General features: G+C 43.7%; 2 protein-coding genes across 5 annotated transcripts in view; one reads left to right on the forward strand and one right to left on the reverse strand.

Annotated features, from left to right (window-relative positions):
* aida (axin interactor, dorsalization associated) overlaps positions 1-18,671 on the forward strand; it is a 43,680-nt gene extending 25,009 nt beyond the window's left edge. The window contains exons 5-10 of the mRNA XM_078398953.1: positions 3,605-3,668; positions 4,873-4,976; positions 10,240-10,362; positions 10,453-10,575; positions 11,951-12,068; positions 17,502-18,671. Coding sequence (XP_078255079.1) covers positions 3,605-3,668; positions 4,873-4,976; positions 10,240-10,362; positions 10,453-10,575; positions 11,951-12,068; positions 17,502-17,598 — 629 coding nt within the window. The 3' untranslated portion in view covers positions 17,599-18,671. The remainder of the gene's footprint in view (positions 1-3,604; positions 3,669-4,872; positions 4,977-10,239; positions 10,363-10,452; positions 10,576-11,950; positions 12,069-17,501) is intronic.
* mia3 (MIA SH3 domain ER export factor 3) overlaps positions 18,230-19,384 on the reverse strand; it is a 72,147-nt gene continuing 70,992 nt past the window's right edge. For 3 of the 4 annotated variants that reach the window (XM_078398951.1, XM_078398950.1, XM_078398948.1), the window contains exon 29: positions 18,231-19,370. In XM_078398951.1, coding sequence (XP_078255077.1) covers positions 19,162-19,370 — 209 coding nt within the window. In that variant the 3' untranslated portion in view covers positions 18,231-19,161. Of the gene's footprint in view, positions 19,371-19,384 lie in introns of all 4 variants that reach the window. The other variant, XM_078398952.1, reaches the window with a different exon arrangement.

Genomic DNA, 19,384 nt, shown 5'->3' on the forward strand with positions numbered 1-19,384 from the left:
GACGTCTACAAGAAATTGATTCGGAGCTTTCTCCAATGGAGACGTTGTATCGGAGCACAAACAACCCCCAAACGCTGCAAAATATGCTCAGTCTTAAATATGAGTATAACACGATTCTAACAAATCAAGTCAGTGACCAGCTACTGCGACTGAAACAGCGATATTTTGAATTAGGGGACAAACCGCATACATTGTTAGCCCGTCAGCTTAGAGGGCAACAAGCAAGTAGGGCCATACATATAATAAAATCAGGCAAGGGTGTTGCTTTAACCGATCCAAAATTAATAAATGAACGCTTTGAGGAGTATTATCAAGAGCTGTATAAATCCAAAGCTAACGGTGATATCAATGCATGGTTAAAAAAGTTGGACATACCAAAATTAGATAGTGCCTCTTGTGAGGCCTTAAACTCAGAACCCTCCTCTGTAGAAATCAAGGATGCAATTAGGTCGTTGCAAAACGGCAAGAGCCCTGGGCCAGACGGTTTTGGAGTCGAATTTTATAAGAAGTTTGCTGACCAGGTAACTCCGATTCTGCACAGGATGCTCTCCCACTCAATCGAGTTGAAAAAGCTCCCACCGTCATTGTACAATGCTAATATTTCTCTCTTATTGAAACAAGACAGGGATGAAACCAATCCCTCCTCATACCGACCAATTTCTATGCTTAATTTGGATTTCAAGATTTTTACTAAAATAATGGCGACTAGACTAAATAAGTGTATAGAATCCATTATCCATACGGATCAGACCGGGTTCATCCCCAATAGGTTCTCTTTCTTTAATGTTAGAAGAGTAATGAACATTATGTATCACAAATTCGATAGTTCTTCCAAACAAGCCATTCTATGTTTAGACGCAGAAAAAGCTTTCGATCAGGTTGAGTGGGGATATTTACTCAGAGTGCTGGAAGAGTTTGGTCTTGGAGCCTCTTTTATTTCCTGGGTACGTCTTATATATGCTCATCCCACCGCTTCCATACTCACAAACCAGGATAGGTCACCCCCTTTTGCCCTTCAGAGGGGTACGCGACAGGGCTGCCCCCTCTCGCCGCTCCTCTTTGCGTTAGCCATTGAGCCGCTGGCAATCGGCATAAGAGGGCATGCGCTTATAAAACCGATAATACTGGATGGGGTGGAACATAAGATTTCGCTTTATGCGGATGATATTGCCATCTTTGTATCTGACCCTGAACATTCTGTTCCTTACCTATTCCAGCTTATTAATTCCTTTGGCGAGGTCTCAGGTTACACTATAAACTGGCAGAAGAGTGAACTTATATCGATAACAGCAGAATTAGACCCTGTATTCTTAGCCAACATGCAGTTTAAAACAAATCCGGATAGTATAAAATATCTGGGCATTAAAATATCTAAAAACCCCAAGACCCTTTTTAAAATTAACTTTACCGAAAGGTTGAACAAGCTAAAGGAGAACATAGAGAAATGGAGAACGTTGCCTATTTCCTTGATTGGCCGCGTGAACGCAGTAAAGATGGTCTCCCTGCCGAGATTTCTGTATTTATTTCAGAATGTTCCTGTTTTTATCCCCAAATCCTACTTTAAGTTAATCGATTCTATCATTATGCCATTTATTTGGGGATATAAAGCACACAGGATCTCAAAAGCTTATCTTCAAAAAACGAGGGAACATGGGGGACTGGGGTTACCGTGCTTTTTATATTACTATTGGGCGGCCAATGTTAGAGTCATGGTATACTGGCAGTATGCATATGAACGGGGAGTTGGATATGACCTGCCACCTTGGCTGGCGATTGAAAAAAGCTTAACCCCAAAAACTTCTCTCCCTGCTCTCCTTTTTTCATTACCCAGATCTCTCACCTCTCTTAGAGAGGATCACTTCACTCTGTCCAATGCTCAGAGAATATGGCACCAAATTAGGAAAGCTTGTGAGCTTCCGAATACGTCAATGCACGCCCCAATCTGGCATAACCACGCTTTCCCCCCATCATTTACAGACACAGCATTCAAAGAATGGAGCTGTAAAGGGATAGTTACAATAAAAGATCTTTACATAAATAGACACTTTGCATCATTTGATCAGCTACAATCCAAGTTCTCATTGCCCAAAACTCAATTCTTCAGGTACTTACAGCTGAGAAATTATGTTCGACAAAACAATTCGCTTTTTGAGTCCCTGCCCGAAGACGACTTGTTGTCCAAAATTTTGCTGGGTCCCCCGGAAGCAAAGAACCTAATCTCATCGTTTGTAGGTATCTTTTTAAACAAACTAGATAAATCTACTTTAAAAATAAAACAAACCTGGGAAGAAGACCTTAACATTGAAATTGATGACGATGTCTGGAAGGAAGTACTGAAAAGTATAAAATCCTGTTCTATTAATTCTAGGCTACAACTGATTCAATTCAAGGTTATACACAGATTACACTACTCTAAGGTTAAGCTGCATAAAATCTTTCCTGATCTCTCACCTTTGTGTAATAGATGCAAGACCGCTGAGGGTACACTCGCTCACCACTTTTGGACTTGTCCAAAACTTCACAACTTTTGGTGTCTTTTATTTCAATGGTACTCCACTGTTTTAAACGTCACTTTAACTCCGGACCCTGAAACTGCTCTATTCGGGTATTCCACAACGCTTGAGAAGCTAGACCATAATGCTCGCACAATCTTGGTTTATGGTATGGTAATTGCCAACAGATGTATTTTGAAACTATGGAAATCAGACTCTGCTCCTCAGTTTGAGACTTGGTTAAGAGAATTAATGGGCATATTACACGTAGAGAGGTTGAGATATGAATTGTCTGGCAACCCTCAAAAGTTCTTCAACATATGGAACCCAGTGCTGCAGCATATTAAGGACAAGTAAAACTATCCCCTCAATGCCGCATGCTTTTGTACCTTCTTTGAATCCAGCAGTGAAAATACTGAAATATTTGACTTGTGAAAATTACCTTGCCTCATGTTTTTGTGCTTTTGTCTTTTTTTTGTTACATTGTAGTTATGTTTTTTTTAAATGTATTTTTATTTATTTATTTGTTTGTTTTTGTTTGTTTGTTTTCATGATTATGTAGGGAAGGGGAGGGATGGGGTTTACTGTTGTTGTTATATGCATTGTAATCAATTATAAAATAAAAAAAATTAAGAAAGTTATTTATTCAGGGGATTACTTGCATCCCTACGGGCCAGCATTTATTGCCCATCACTAATTGCCCCTGAACAGAGGGCATTTTAAGAGTTGAACACATTTCTAGTCCTGGGGTGACCAGATCAGTGAAGAGCTGCTCCTGAAGAAGGGCATGAGCCAGAAGGGTTTTTAAAGCAGAATGAGTCTCCTGATCACTGTCACTGATGCCAGGGTTCTTGGAATTCCAGATTTATTTAATGACTTAAGCAGCTGCTGCAGTGGGATTTGAATTTGTGCCCCCATATCAAGTCGACTCCTTTTGGATTCTAGTCCCGTAATTACACCACATGACTTCCAATGTGATTGCAGTGTTTGGCGACTGAAACCCTCTATCAGTGTAAACACACTGCAGAGTCTGGAGATGAAATCCCCGTGTTTACCTGCACTGCTGCTGTGAACAGTAGACATTGCTTTGTTTTCTCCTTTTTTCTTTACAGTTTTAAAGAACATTCTTTCTTATAACAAAGATTTTCCTTTTGATGTTCAACCTGTCCCTTTAAGGTAAATGATTTAATTTGGCATCTTGTCCATTAAAACTCTTGGTTTTAATAAAACGGATCCATCTTAATAATGAGTTGCTTCTGTTCTTTTTCTTTTGGGCATGCGATTCTCCAACAGACTATCAGGATTTGTCCATGCTTCTTCATGCCACAGGGCTCCAGCTTGCTTTCCATCCAGTCTTTAATTCATTTTCTGCGGCATCAGCTGATTTCCATACTGTTTAAACAAATAACTAAAGTTACACTTCATTTTGCTTGATGGCTGAGTGAATCCGTGTTGTATGATGCAAGAAACCTCGGTTTCTCTAATGGCTGGTGAGAAAACTGTTGTATACTTGCTACCATGGTTTAATGAGATTGTGTAACCATTAAATGAGGAGACAACGGCATTCTTGCTGATGTTCAAAACTGGCTCTGCATCCCTTCCCTGGGACTGGCTTGAGGTCCCACATGGAGCTCGAGAAGGCCAATGGCTGAAGCTACCAGGAATGAGTTGACTGTTGGTGGAGTGGGGTCATGGCCACATATTTTTAATTGCCCTGGGTGCCCTGTTATTCAATAAATGTTTAACCAGTCCCTTAATGTTCAAAAAACCATATAGTAACCAAACATGAGGAAGGATTCCATTCTCCTTCACCAATCTCCAAGGGACAAGCGTGTGTAAACTCACCCAAAGGGCGACATGGTGGCGCAGCGGTAGAGTTGCTGCCTTACAGCGAATGCAGTGCCGGTGACTTGGGTTCGATCCTGACTACGGGTGCTGTACTGCACGGAGTTTGTACGTTCTCCCCGTGACCTGCGTGGGTTTTCTCCGAGATCTTTGGTTTCCTCCCACACTCCAAAGACGTACAAATTTGTAGGTTAATTGGCTGGGCAAATGTAAAAATTGTCCCTAGTGGGTGTAGGATAGTGTGAATGTGCGGGGATCGCTGGGCGGCGCGGACCCGGTGGGCCGAAGGGCCTGTTTCTGCGCTGTATCTCTAAATCCAAAATCTAAAAACCTGGTGTGAGATCAGTCGTTGAAGGTTGAGCTGCATTGCATTGCCAGGTGCTTGGGTTTCAACGCCCACAGCTTGCTGTCTGCCCGGTCCCACGTTTCACCTTTTGGGCTCAACACACTTTAGTCTTTGGGTTCACTTTATGTTGTAGATGAGTTGCTAAGAGGCTGGGAATCTTCACAAGTATTGGTTTTGTTTGTGTGACAGGAAAATCTTGGCACCTGGAGAAGAGGAGAACTTGGAGCTTGAGGAAGAGGAGGAAGGTGGAGCCGGAGCAGGGACTCCTGACCTCTTCACCACCAGAGTTTCAGGTTGGCTAATGGGCGATCATTCCTGTACCTGAAGTGTATGTGCTTGTCGTTAAAGGCAGAAAGATGAATGAATGCTCAATTGAATATTTCAAACTGACGATTATTGGCCTTCAGTTCTACTGAACCTTTGACAGGATCCGGAGAGAAGCATTCACTGTGCTGAAAGGGTTCAGTTTGGTTCCCATTCATTGCACAATCAGATAGAATTTCTGGGTGACGTTTCGGGTCGAGACCTTTCTTCGTCATCCATTCCTTCTCTCCAGAGATGCTGCCTGTCCTGCTAAGTTACTCCAGTATTTTGTGTCTATATTTGGTGTAAACCAGCATCTGCTGCTCCTTCTGACACACAAAGAATTTCTTATCATTATGGGAGGGAATGTCTAGAGAGAGCAGGAAACCTTGCCGAGATACTGTATTTGAGTCTGGTGCACTCTCCCCACTCCTGTGATGTGTGAACTTTCAGTCTGAAGCCACTGTCCTTTCTCCTTTCCATACCCACTTTGGACAATCCACTTTCGCGTTTGACTCTTGTTGATTTAAACAGCATGCCTGTCTCAGTTGTTTAGTTGGTGATCGCAGTGTTGGGGATGTTGGACTGCAGACTTGCTCAGATTTCCATACGGCATTCGGTCCATCGTGTCCGTGCCAGCTCTCGGGTAAATTGCAATATCCTATTTCCCTGTAACTTGCTCTCTCTCACATGTCCACTGTCCCCTCTGCTTACCCTGCCACTCACCTACACCAGAAGTAATTTTGTACATCACACACTGTAACGGGTGATGGAGCCTCTGAGAGTCCCTCCTCTACATGGATTTTCAAATCCCAATGCCTCTCAGATGCCTGTTCCTCCAGAGGGAAGACTAAAGCATTAGTCTGATAGACACGACTGTTTCCCCAAACACAGGACTAATTGGAATTGTCTTGTTAAAATGGTCCTCTAAATGAGTACCAACACGTCGCTGTCACAGTAAGAAAGCTATTGTTTTCTTGAAGGAATTCTGCCTTGCATTTGGTGAGTGCATCAGGTTATGCTTGTGCAATGAGAGAGCGAGGGACTGATACAGGGCAGGAGTCACTCTCTGTATTCATTCCCAGCACATGGAAAATTGATATGATTCCTTTCAGTTTAGTCATTATCTTCCATGTTTATCTCTGCCTCAAAACAGAAACTCTTAAATTTGGAAAGATGCTAAAGAAATTATAAATGGTGCTATTCTGTTTTCACAATTCGATTTCATTCCTGTATATTTGTTTTCTGGAACCTTCTTGTCTATATTCCACATTGCCACCGGTTTGAACCGCCTCTGTTCACCGAACCCTCTTGAACTCCCTCTGTAGCAAATGTCTAGTGGACAGGCCTGCAAGGACAGTGAGTTTGTGAAACAGTCTTTTCCTTTTGTGCCACTGTTCACTTGCGAGGGCAGTGCAGTAATGCTCCTGCACTGATCCAGTGGCCCCACAATCATTCGAATAATAGCGTCATTAACAGTAATTGTTTTTTAATTTACTTTTCAACAATCCATTCTCGTATGTGTGTGTTTTTGGACAGAGTTAAGTGCCAGGAAAGGAGCAATTTATGTCTTATTAATGTGTATTTGGCACTAACTGATTGTAACAGCCTGCAATGTGTTAAACAGCTGTCAATGAGCAGCTTTCCACTGTAGCCGGGCAGATTCTTCACCTGATACCACAAGTCAATGAACCACCCAGAGGAAGGATACAGTGTGACTCACTGTACCCCAGTCTCCGGGGAGACAGATGATGGTGGTGCAGCGGTAGTTGCTGCCTTACAGTGAATGTAGTGCTGAAGACCCGGGTTCGATCATGACTACGGAGTTTGTACGTTCTCCCCGTGAGTTTTCTCCGAGATCTTCGGTTTCCTCCCACACTCCAAAGACGTATAGGTTTGTAGGTTAATTGGCGTGTAAATGTACAAATTGACCCTAGTGGGTGTAGGATAGTGTTAATGTGCGGGAATCGCTGATTGGCGCGGACCCAGTGGGCCGTAGGGCCTGTTTCCGCACTGTATCTCTAAACTAAAGACGGTGTGTGACTCACTGTACCCCAGTCCTGGGGGAGAGACAGTGTGTGACTCACTGTACCCCAGTCTCCGGGGGGAGAGACAGTGTGTGACTCACTGTACCCCAGTCTCCGGGGAGAGACGGTGTGTGACTCACTGTACCCCAGTCCTGGGGGAGAGGACAGTATGTGATGTGGGGATGGGAATGGCTCGTGAAGACCCAAGACTGAGCCTTCAGAATTTGATAATAGCTCGCAAATCTTCATCTCGTTGGCAATTTTTCTCTCCCTGATCTACCTTTTCAGTGCTAGCCCTTTGCCAACATTGTAAAGCTTGCAGTGTACTGAGGTTGTGGTTGTATTAAGCCTGTGCATTAACACATGATCCTGTCTTTTATCTGCATGGTCTGTTTCTGTTGGCCCCCCCCTGCCTTTGATCTGCATGTGCTGCATTCTAAACCCAGGAGCTTGCTGCTGCTTTTGATATTTGTCTTGTTGGGTCCATTCGGTGGGGTCAAACATATCTTGCTTAACTTTAGTCACTAATATTTCATCTTTAAAGAAAAGTAGATTTGGATGATTGGAAATCCATCAGCAAGACATGGACTGCACCTTCCCACCCTTCCCCAATCCTGCTCCTGGCTTTGTCCATCCACTGCTGCAACCTTCATCACATGTTCTTCCCTGTGGACTACTCCACCCCACTCCACCCCACCATTCTGCTGATCATTGCCCACCAACAGTCATCTGTAAATGTTGCCTGTTGTTTGTGCTCTCTCTGTTTCCGTCCATCCATGATGCTGACCACGGTGACTCCCGGTCCTGCAAATTCTTAATTTTATAAACATTGTTTACATTTTCAAAACATCCCAATTCAATCTTTGCAAAGATCCTTGCAGGCCTCAGTAACTGCTCTCCTCCAGTTCTGGCCTCTTGCATATCTCTGATGGGTGACCCACATCTCTGCACAATTCTTTGCTGCTTTTCTATCAGTGGCATCCATTCAACCTGCTCCTTTGGCCCGGCCATTAGTTCTAATATCGCCTGTTCAGCATGTTGTTTAATAGTTGGGCAGTTTTTTGGAGTGTTTTATTATTTTAGGTGTTATAGAAATGCAAGCTATTGTTGAAAATAATCTTCTTTAAAAATGTTACTCCATTTAAATTTTCCATCTGTTTCCCCTGGTATAGATTTCCAAATGTACTGCACTCTTTATTGGCGCAGGAATCCTATCCTATGCCTTTGCAGTCAGACCTTGAATCTGACTGAGAATTGTAGAACAACAATCCAAGGAAAGTGTGCACCTCTTTCCCTGTCCCTTCCTCTTCTGATAATCAATCTGACCCGAAACTTCACCTGTCCATGTTCTCCAGAGATGCTACCCGATCCACTAAGTTAATCCAGCATTCTGTCTATATTTCATGCACATAGCTTTGCTGAGTATTCCTAATCAGTCCTTGCCCTTCCATATGCATGTAGATCCTATCTCAGAGAAAAAACCCACAAAATACTGGAGTAACTCAGCTGGACAGGCAGCATCTCTGGAGAGAAGGAAGGGGTGACATTTCAGTCGAGATCTTTCTTCAGACCCCATCTCTCAGAATCCCTTCCACTAACATACGCACTACCAGTGTAAGGCTCGGTGTGGTTCTGTACATTGCATTCTGTAGTTTCCATGCCTTTCTTTGTCGCCTTTCTTAAATAGAGGCACAAATTAGCCGCCCTCCAGTCTCCGGGCATCTCATCCATGGCTATCAATGATACAGATATCTTTGCCAGTGGCCCAAGAATTTATTATAACGTGCTTGATCAGGTCACAAATGTATCTACCTCTATGCATTTCAAGACCTCTAGCACCTTCTCTTCTGTAATGTGTTCTCTCTTCAAGACTTCACTATTAATGTCTCCTAACATCAATGTATTTCTCCACAGTAAATGCAGAGGTGTTGACAAAGGTGTGTCACTGATGGGGATGGCACCTGGTCAGACTGGTAGATGGGTATCAGAAAACCAAGCTGTTTGACACCCAGAGCTGGACACGGTGTCTAGTTGAAGCTGAACCAGTGCTTGATCAAAGTTTATTGTAGTCGTCTTGCTGTTGTACATCATTCATCAATCTATAAAGTCCAAGATCTTGTGTGTTTTTAAAAATAACTTTCTCAATTTGCCACAGCAGATTCAAGGAACTATTCACAATTACCCAACTCTCTATTTGTGGACTCTTCAGAATTGTGCTTTCTAGTTTAATGGATTGTTCTCTTTTTTCCGCACTAAAACATTACCTTTCAGTGAAAGGTTTCATCTGCGACTATCTTGTAACAATCTTGAGGATTGGAGGCTCAAAGGTCTGAGTGACCCACTCCTAAATCATATGGACATTGTCCAGTATCTGCTAATTCCACCACTAGTATTGTTTTGTGAACTTTCCTTTTCACTGAAGTTAAACTGACAGCTCTGTAGTTCCTAGTTTATTCATGCACCCTTTTTTTGAACGAGTGCAATGTTTGTAATTTTCCCGTCCACCAACCCTGAATCTACTGATGTTTGGAGGATTAGCGGAGCCTCTGCAATTCCCTCCCTCTCATCTCAGCAACCTGGGATACAATCAGTCATGAGTTAGACCAGGAAATCAGGCCCTTTAGCCCAACTTGTCCATGCTGACCTGAGCTAGTCCCATTTAGGCCTTTATTTCTCTAAACTACTCCAGAGTGTATCTCTGTCTCACTGTCTTTTAAACCTTTTAAATATACCTGCCATTACGGCTTCCTTGGGAAGCTCATTCGATATATGTACCATCCTCTGTATGCTCCTCAGGTCCCTTTTAAATCCTTCCCCTTTCAACTTGAACCTGTACTCGTTATTGTTAGAGTCCCCTACTAGAAAAAAAGCTGTGATCATTCACCTTACCTATGCCCCTCATGATTTTATATTCCTCTAGAAGATACTCCCTCAAATCCCTACACTCCAGGCTTGCATTTCTGTACCAGCTCCCTCAGTCCAGGGTGTCTTTGGGCAAGGCAGATAAAGACAATGTCCATATTGAACACATACTGGTACCAAAAACAAGTGTGAGAAATGTCAATGTCTGCCCTTCTTGTAACGTTAAATGTTAGGACATTATGTGAAGCCCCCCAATCTATTGCCTGTGTCGCAATATCTGAGGTCAGCAGGGACCTCGGTGTTTAATTGTTGCCGATTACACTGATGGCACACGCAGTGATACTGTGGTAATGTCTGTCCTCAGGTACCCTCCTACCACGACTGCCCTCTGAACCAGGCATGGTCCTGCTCACTATAAAAATAGAAAAAATCGGACTCAAGGATGCAGGGCAGTGCATCGACCCTTACGTGACAGTCAGCGTCAAAGGTAAAGCAGCATCATTTTGAAACAGGTTTGCTCGCCCTATCATTCTGTTGCTTACAAAATATCAACGCAGGCTGTAACTGTATCACACAGATATTAATGGAGTAGACCTAACCCCTGTGCAAGACACTCCTGTGGCTGCAAGAAAAGAAGATACATACGTACACTTTGCTGTTGATGTGGAAATTCAGAAACACATTGAAAAGTTGCCAAAGGGTGAGTCACCTTGAGTTCCTTCCTTGGAGAAGGTTGTTGATGCAGCAGCACCATTGCAGTGTTTGCTTACCTGGCAGGTTAGCCTGTGGGAGGTGAGGCTCACCAACTGTGCGAATTAGAGTTTTAACCTGGAGTGAGGCATTGGGTTGTGTGTGAGATGGCACAGTACAACGGGATACATCATAAGGTCAGACAACACAGAAACAGGCCAGAGTCACTTGCTTACACTGGTCTCTTTTTATTCTCCCCAACTTCCCATTAACCTCCCCCCACATTCTACACCCCTAAACACTGGGGAGAATTAACCACCATCACGTTTTTGGGATGTGGGAGGAAACTAGCATGTGAAGGAAACCCACGTGGTCACACGGAGAGCATGCTGACACCACACAGACATTGCCATGGGTCAGGATCGAACACGGGTCTCTGGAGCAGTGGGGCAGTGGCTCTATCTGCTGCGCCATCTTCAAAAACTGCTCTCTGCTGACATCTAAACTTTGGGAATCAAATTACTATTAATTCAGCCCCTCACCAGACAGTGAGAATCATCCCGTCTCACCGAGTGACAAAGCTAGAGTTCTGGTTGGGTCAGGATTCACACACAGTTCCTGAGGTTACAGACTTTGGTCTGTGCCAAAGTTTTCCTCCTCGCTCCCTACCCCTGCCCCGTTTAGAAGATGGTGCCAGAGCGTGGCAACTATTTGCGTGCTGATCCCAGAGAGGATCGACTGTCAGCCACCACAATCATTCCACTCTTTTACTGTTTTTACAGCATTGTAGCAACAGAGAAAGTGCAGATTAAAAAAAGTGCAAGGGCTGCAATGAGATAGTTTGAGAGATCAGAGCAACGCTCTTCACTTATGAGAAGACCGTTCAGTAGTCTGATAACAGTGGGGAAGATGCTGCATCTGAGTATAGTGGTACATGCTTTCAAACTTTTGTATCTTCTGCCAGACACGAGTGAGGTGTTGTGGGCTGATTGAAAAAGGGAGATGAGCGGAGTTATAGATTAAGGAATTGTAGACCAGTTAATCTAACATCTATTGTAAGCAAATTACAAGTGCCCAAAGATAGTGAAATGTCCAAGTTTACCAACATGGACAGTATGAAGAAGTGTCCTGATCTGAAACATTGTCCATTCCCTCCACATATGCTACATGACCCACTGGGTTCCTCCATAGCGTTGGGTTTTGCTCATAATCCTGTGGAATGATGATATATTAAATGGAGTGATCCTTGTATTTGTACGTAGTGAACGCTCCAGACGATGCAATGTTGAGCTTGGTTATGTGAAGGATTTCAACGTTGGAGTCATCACAACTTCCTGTTTAATTGCTGCTAACACTTCAATCGGAAAATGCGCTTTCTTTTTCAGGAGCTGCTATTTTCTTTGAATTCAAACATTACAAACCCAAGAAGAAGTTTACAAGCACAAAGTGTTTTGCTTTAATGGAAATGGATGAAATCAAAGCTGGAGAGATAGTTATAGAACTGTGAGTACGGGATCATCTGTTAAATATTTCACTTTGTGTGCACCTTCCCTTGTCAGATTCTGACAAGGGATCTCTGCATTTGTTACCTGTGAGCTGTTGCCAGCCTCAAAATTAGCATTCATTCCAAAGTTAGCTTCCTCTATGCTAGCTAACCTGAAATCTCTTCTCCGCAATGCTCCTCCCATCTCTGTAATCACTCTAACCCTGCCTCAATTTGAGCTCCTCCATAGATTCACATTGATGGGCTGAATGGCCTCCTGTACTGTTGAGCAATCCTTTGCCCTGCATTTCCTCCACAGCTCTGCCTTATTTTCTCCCCATTGGCTATCCCATTTCCTCAAGCCCATGTTAATTCTGTGGATAGGAATAACTTTCTCTTCACATCATGCTGGTATTATTTGTAAAAACGTTTAAGTTTGTGCCACCAATTTCTTGAACCATCAATGGAAACACCTTCCACCTCCTTAACCTTTCTAAAGGAGACATAACCTTGCTCCATTTTTAGCTGAAGAACAGAAAAGGTAAACCATTTGGCCCCATTGTGCCTGTCCTGTCCTTCAGTAAGACCACGGTTGCCCACTCACCACTCTGCTGCACTAAACTCGTGTCCATTAATTCACTTCACTTCCAAAATTCTGCTATTTTTTGTCCTGAATACACTCAGCAACTGATCCTTCACAGCCTTCTTGGATTGAGAATTGCGTGGCCAGGGTGGTGTGGGCCTATGCTGCCTTCTTGAGGCATCGCTTCCTGTAGATCCCTTCAGTGGTAGAGATTGCATTCCTTCATTCTGGCTTTACCTTGCACTAAACGTTATTCCCTTAAAAAGTATCTTTACACTGTAAATGGCTCGATTGTAATCAGGTATTGTCTTTCTGCTGACTGGTTAGCACGCAACAAAAGCTTTTCACTGTACCTCGGTCACTTGACAATAAACTAGGATATCGGGTATTGGGAGACTAGACCGGTACACAATACTCCACTTATGGTCTCAGCAAGGTTTCATATAATTGTAGTGAGACATCTTCATTCCTGCTCACTAAACCCCCTAAAATAAACCAGTATACCATTTTACCTTTCTAATTTCTTGCTGTAACCAACTGCTTTCATCAGGATACATAGCTCCCTCTCAATATCTCACCATTTGGAAAATCTCCTGCTTTTCTATATTCTACTTGTGTGGATGACATTTGTTCATATTATTTAACAACACTGGAACAGGCCCTTTGGCCTACAATGTGCCAAACATGGTACCAAATGGAACTAATCTCTGCCTGAATATTATATTGCATTTTCCAAAGCCTCATCCATTCACTTGGCTCACCTCAAGCCTCTGCAAATTTGAGATCATGCACTACAAACAGGAGACAAAGGCTCCTCCTTTGATTATTATTTAAATGGAGATAAATTCCAAGTGTGTAGAGTAGAAGAGGATTAAAGTGCCGTTATTGTGGGGGATGTGTTTAGAAACACCCAAATATTTTTAGAGTTGTATAGAGATGTGAGCCATACCTGGAGGGATGTGCCAACACAAGAAACTATAGATCTTGAGCAAAACACAAAGAAGTGAAGGAACTCAGCAGGTCAGCCAGCATCTGTGGATGGAATGGATAGGTGACGTTTTGTTTCGGGATTCTTCTTCAGAGAGGGGGCAAAAAGATGGAAAGAGAAGCGAGGGCGGGACAAAGCTGTGCAAGCTATAGGTGGATAAGGATGAGGGAGTTAATTGGTAGATGGGTAAGTGACAAAGATTAAAGGTGAAAAGGGTACCAAAGAGTCAGGTAAAGAGAGAGATGTGAAGTTTGAGGGATTGATGTGCTTGGAAGGCGACTTAAACAGAAAATGGGAGACTTGGGGATAGGAAACTAGTGTATGACGGAGGTGAAAGGGGTAGGGTGATGGGGGCTGAGGTTTGGGTGATGGTGGGAGCAATGGGACTGTACTGGTGTGGGGTTGGTGGGCACAGGAAACAAGGAGGGGAAAGGAGCAGGTTGTGCAGTTTTGATTCTCATTTTTGAATGGATACTGGAGAATGTCTGAGATTCTCTCAGCTCATTCCTGCAATGAAGGTTGTCCTATCATGAACAGCTAAAGAAATTAGATCTACATTCTTAAGAGTTTATAAGATTATTGGCTAGTTGCCTAGTCATATAGCACAGAAACTGCTCATCCATGCTGATCTAAGCTATTCCCATTAGTCCTCATTTCACCCATATCCCTCCAAACCTTACCGAGTCACATCTATCTATCTATCTATCTATCTATCTATCTATCTATACATTACTAAAACTCTGTAGACACAAAATGCTGGAGTAACTCAGCGGGTCAGGCAGCATCTCTGGAGAGAACGTTTTGGGTCGAGACCCTTCTTTTGGGTCAATCTGCAACGTCACCCATTCTTTCTCTCCAGAGATGCTGCCTGACCCGCTGAGTTACTCCAGCATTTTGTGTCTACCTTCGATTTAAACCAGCAACTGCAGTTTTCTTTCCTACTAAAATTCTGTGTTTGTTTGTTCCCCCCGGATGATCATGCCTTATTTTTGTGCTCCCGTCACATGACAGTGCGACAATTCTAGGCCGACTTTACACAGCTTTGTCCTGGGGACACCTTAATGCAAGTTTCATTCAAATTGGTCTTATATTTTTAAAGTTAGACATCTTAAAGTTTAAAAATTACATATTCAACTTACGATCGCCGTCTTCAGCATTCGATGTCACAATGGGACGCGCCAGAGTGACGGCCAATGAGGGGAGGGGGACCCACGAGCTGCCGCTAACTTTAATAGATGTGCTCCAACCCCCCTCCCCCGCCGGGAGGACCGGCGTCCGTCCCGTGGTGCAGCGCAGCGGTTCCAACAAGATGGCCGCCGTTCGCCGCAGGTCCATGGCTCGCTCTGGCTGCAGCGCTGGCGGCACGGGGCAGAGGTGAGTGGCTCCCTCTCCCCCCTCGCCTGCCCACGGCCCTGGGGGACACTCACCGCCCGGCAACGGGCTTCGTCTGTTGGGGAGGGTTGATAGGCCTGCAGGTGTGTGTGCCACGCTGCCCGCCAGGAGGTGTAGTCCCGGCTCATCACCGACTATGAAAGAGGGATTGATGGGGGAGGAGTGCCGGAGAACCCCTAAGTGTGTGGAGGGGGGGGGGGGGGGTTGAGTGAGGGGAAAAGGGGGGATGGAGTAGGTGAAGGGAAGTGGAGGGTGCTAAACCAATGCAGGAGAGGTTTGGGGGGGTTGAGGGGGATTGTGGAGGGATGGGGTGGGTGAGTGGGGAGGATAAGGGGGATCAAGTGGGTGAGGGAGCGGAGGAGAGGGTGCTGGACCAATGCAGGAAAGGTTTGGGCCTAACAGGTCCACTTGGTCTAGAAGTATTTTCAATGCTTTTGCACCTGCCTCGGTGACTGCTGCTAGCAGTTCATTCCAAAGGCATCAACTTCTGAATGAAAAGCATACCCCTCCAGTCCTTTTTAAATCTTTCCCCTCTCAACTTAAACCTATGCCCTCTAATTTTAGATTCCCCTACCTTGGAAAAAAGATTGTAGAGAATTAGAGAAATAAAATATATACATACATTTGGAAAGATAGGCTGATGGTCAGCATGGATTTGTGAGTGAAAGATGGTGTTTCACAAATTTGATTGAGTTATTTGAAGTAGTAACCAAGAAGATTGATGACGGCAGGGCCGTATAGTCTATGAACTTCAGCGTTTTTCGCATGGTAGGGAGACTACATAAGATCCAGGGAGAGCTAGCCATCAGGAAGCACAGGTTTTTAAGGTCTGGAAAGCTGTAACGTGGTGTGCCTCAGGGATTGGCGTTGGAACCATTGTTTGTCATCTTTCTTAACAATTTGGAAGAGAATGTACAAGACATGGTTAGCAAGGTTGAAGATGACACTAAAATAGGTGGTATCATAGACAGTGAAAATGATTATCAATAATTACTGTGGGATCTTGATCAGTTGAGGACCAGGACAGAAAATGGTTAATGGAGTTTAATTCAGATAAGCGTGTTGCATTTTGGGAAGTCAAATCCGGCAGAACCTTCACAGTGAATGGTAGGTCCCTTAGGCGTAGCCTTAGAAGTATATAAAATCATGAAGAGAATAGCTAGAGTGAATGCATAGTTCTTTTTTCCCCCCAAGGTTGGGGAATCAAGAACTAGAGAGCATGTTTAAGATGAGGGGAAAGATTTACTAGGAACCAGAGGGACAACTTTTTCAGGTAGAGAGGTAGGAAAAGTTTAAAGGGATATGGGGCAAATGAGACGAGCTTAGAAAATGTCGGCATGGATGAATTGGAATGATGGCACAGTTTCTGTGCCGCATTGTGACTATCCACCTTATCACACGAGTCTATATTCCTCTATCAGGTCACCCCTCAGCCTCCTTCCGTCGGGATATAGACCACTTCTTGTAGAATCCTTGTGAATCTTTACTGCACCTTTGCCAGCTTAAAATCCTGCTCGTTTTCTTTTCGTGTCCTATAGGATGACACACCTTACCACATCCATGCCAATCATCTTGCCTGTTTACGCAAATCACCAATGCGACTTCCAGGTATCATCCGCTCAGTTTAAAAAAATTGTGCCCCCTTACCGTTTAAACTTCTTCCTCTCTCTTTTTGATAGCTCTAACATGGGAAAAGATCCCACATGGTGGGCTGACCTCTCGTGTGCTGAGGCCAGATGCCAGCTCCCGGACACCTCATACCTCCCCCATGACCCCAGAGACGAACACCAGGTTATCATCTCCCAGACTGTTTCTAATTAAGTTACCTCTGGCAATCTGCCCTCCACAGCCTCCAACATTATCGTTCTTTAGCCACCCCAGAGCCTGCTTTTACCTCCTTCCCAAAATTCACAAACAGACCTGCCCTGACAGACCCAGTTTCTGCCCACTCCTGCCCCACAGAACTCATCTCCACATACTTCAATGTCCAATCCCTTCCCACCTACATCCAAAATACCTCACATGCCCTTCAACTCTATTAATTTTCAATTTCTAGGCCCCCCTTCACTCATCTTTATCATGGACTCCCAATACCTCTGCATCTCCATCCCTCTCCAGGAAGATCTCAAAGCCCTCCATTTCTTCCTTGAACAAAGACCCAACCAATTTCCCTCTACAAATACTCTGCCTAGCAGAACTTGTCCACCCTCAACTGCTCTTTCAAATCCTCTCACTTTCCCCAACTTAAAGCCATAGCCATGGGCCCCTGCTGTTCCTGCCTTTTTGTTGGTTACCTCAGTCCTTGTTCCAAACGTACACTGCCCCCTATCCCCCAACTTTCTCCGCTACATCGACAACCGAGTTTTGATTTTATCACTTCGCAACCCTAAACATACGTCCTCTGGTTTTAGTCACCTCTGATAACAGTCCACCATATATATGTGTGAGGGTGAGGAGCTTAAAACTTAAACATTTTATCTCTCTGCTCAGATACAAAAAGCCAACTGACTTCAAGAGAAAAAAGCTGCATTTGCTGACCAAGAAACCACTGTATCTCCACCTCCATCAAACACTGCACAAGGAGTAACTTACTGTGGACCCTGCGGTATAAGGAACAATTGTTATGTATACAGCAGAACCCCTGTTATGCTGGGCAGCACATCTATGATCAACTACTTGCAATAATAGTATCATTGTCCAGTGTTCCTTGAAGACAACATTCTCTGTCCAAACTGTTGCTGGTGCTATTCAGGAAAAGTTCATGCTGGTTAACATCCAGTTTATTATTTTAGCAACTGATTAATCCTGAAATGTTGGAGAACTTTACAACAGTTACTAATGGAGCAGTCCGTATTTAAAACCACAGGTATTGGATATCCATACTGTGATGATTGAGACAGCAGCTTTGTAATTAACTGTTTAGTTTAACATTAAGAAAATTAAGTGAACAAACAAAGGGTCAAAGGATCTTGTATTCTGTGTTTTGACGTATCGGTGTGACGGTGAACAGTATGTAGTGGTACTTTTAACAAAGACCCTCTGTCTGTATGGAAGCTTAGCAAGAAATGTATTTGAAGTGCCAGTGAGATGTGTTTGGCCAAAGCTCTAAAATTGTATTCTTTGTCTAATCATTGTACTACAACAGCATGCAGCACTGTTTTATATTTGCCTTTGTACATAAGTGTTCAGTATCCTGTTCATTAATGCTTGTGGAATTTATAATATTTTTGTGGTATTATGTGGGTGGGTGAGGGGAGCTGGAACTAAGACATTGACTGACTGCTTTCATTCATGCTGTGCCAATCTGCATATTCATACCAACAGTGACTTACATGGAGAGAAAAATAATGAGGCCCATGATCACCACTGAGCAATATTCAGTGACAACCCAGTAATTTTAATCTTTATTAATAAATTCTCAATAGTAAAATAAGTTACATCTGGCCTTGCTTGTACAGGGTGTTGCTGTGTTTTTGTTTCCCCCAAAGCGAAATCAATCTAAAAACAGACTGGCTGACACACAACTGGATGGTTCATTGAAATGTTCTGTGTATAAGTTACAAATGTATTGCCATGGTTACAGAATGAGGCCGTTCTCATTAATTATTTCCACAGGAAAAGTTTTGTTTTTGTAACCATAAAAAATAAAAGGCCTCACAACACTGCTCACAGATTAGCAAGAGATTTACTGCACAAGAGACACAGGTACCCTAATATTGCACTATTTACTCCTTTGATTGGCAGAGTGGCTATCTCCTGGCAGATTCTGAGAAGTTTGAAGCTGTAAACAGCACGTTACACTTAATTTGCAAATTTCCATGAACGTTTCCATCCTTTTCCAAAATTGGAAGGCAGAACTCCAGCTGTCGTGTGTTTTCTGGCTGAAGAATGAATCAATGACTGACTGTATCTGATCATCTTTCACAAGGGTAAATCCATTGCTGCAATAATAGGATTCTCTAATGGCCAGCATAGTTTACACATGTCTGAGAATCAGACTTGCTAGTGAAATTATTACAGGTAACTGAAAATTAACCAGGACCATGGAATACTTTACGGATTCTCTAGCAAGTCTGGTTGACGTACATTAAGGACAACTGCCCGAGGTGGGTGATCAGTCAATTCAAAAGCCTGGCATCAGTCTTTAAAATCATTGGCGGCTATCAGGGCCAGGGGGATACTCGCGGGCTCCAGGTGGTGGTGTTGGCCCAAGAGGTAGACCCCTGGGTCCACGTGGATACTCCCTGGCACCGGGTGGGAAGTCTCTCAGAACGTGAGGTGGTGGTGGTGGTCCAGGAAGGAACTGTCTGTGACCTGGAGGCGGGAACGGGGGGTAATCTCGGAGACCTGGAACACGCACTGTGGATGTAAAA

The sequence above is a fragment of the Rhinoraja longicauda genome, chromosome 5 (genome assembly GCF_053455715.1).
Source record: "Rhinoraja longicauda isolate Sanriku21f chromosome 5, sRhiLon1.1, whole genome shotgun sequence".
Classification (NCBI taxonomy): domain Eukaryota; kingdom Metazoa; phylum Chordata; class Chondrichthyes; order Rajiformes; family Arhynchobatidae; genus Rhinoraja; species Rhinoraja longicauda.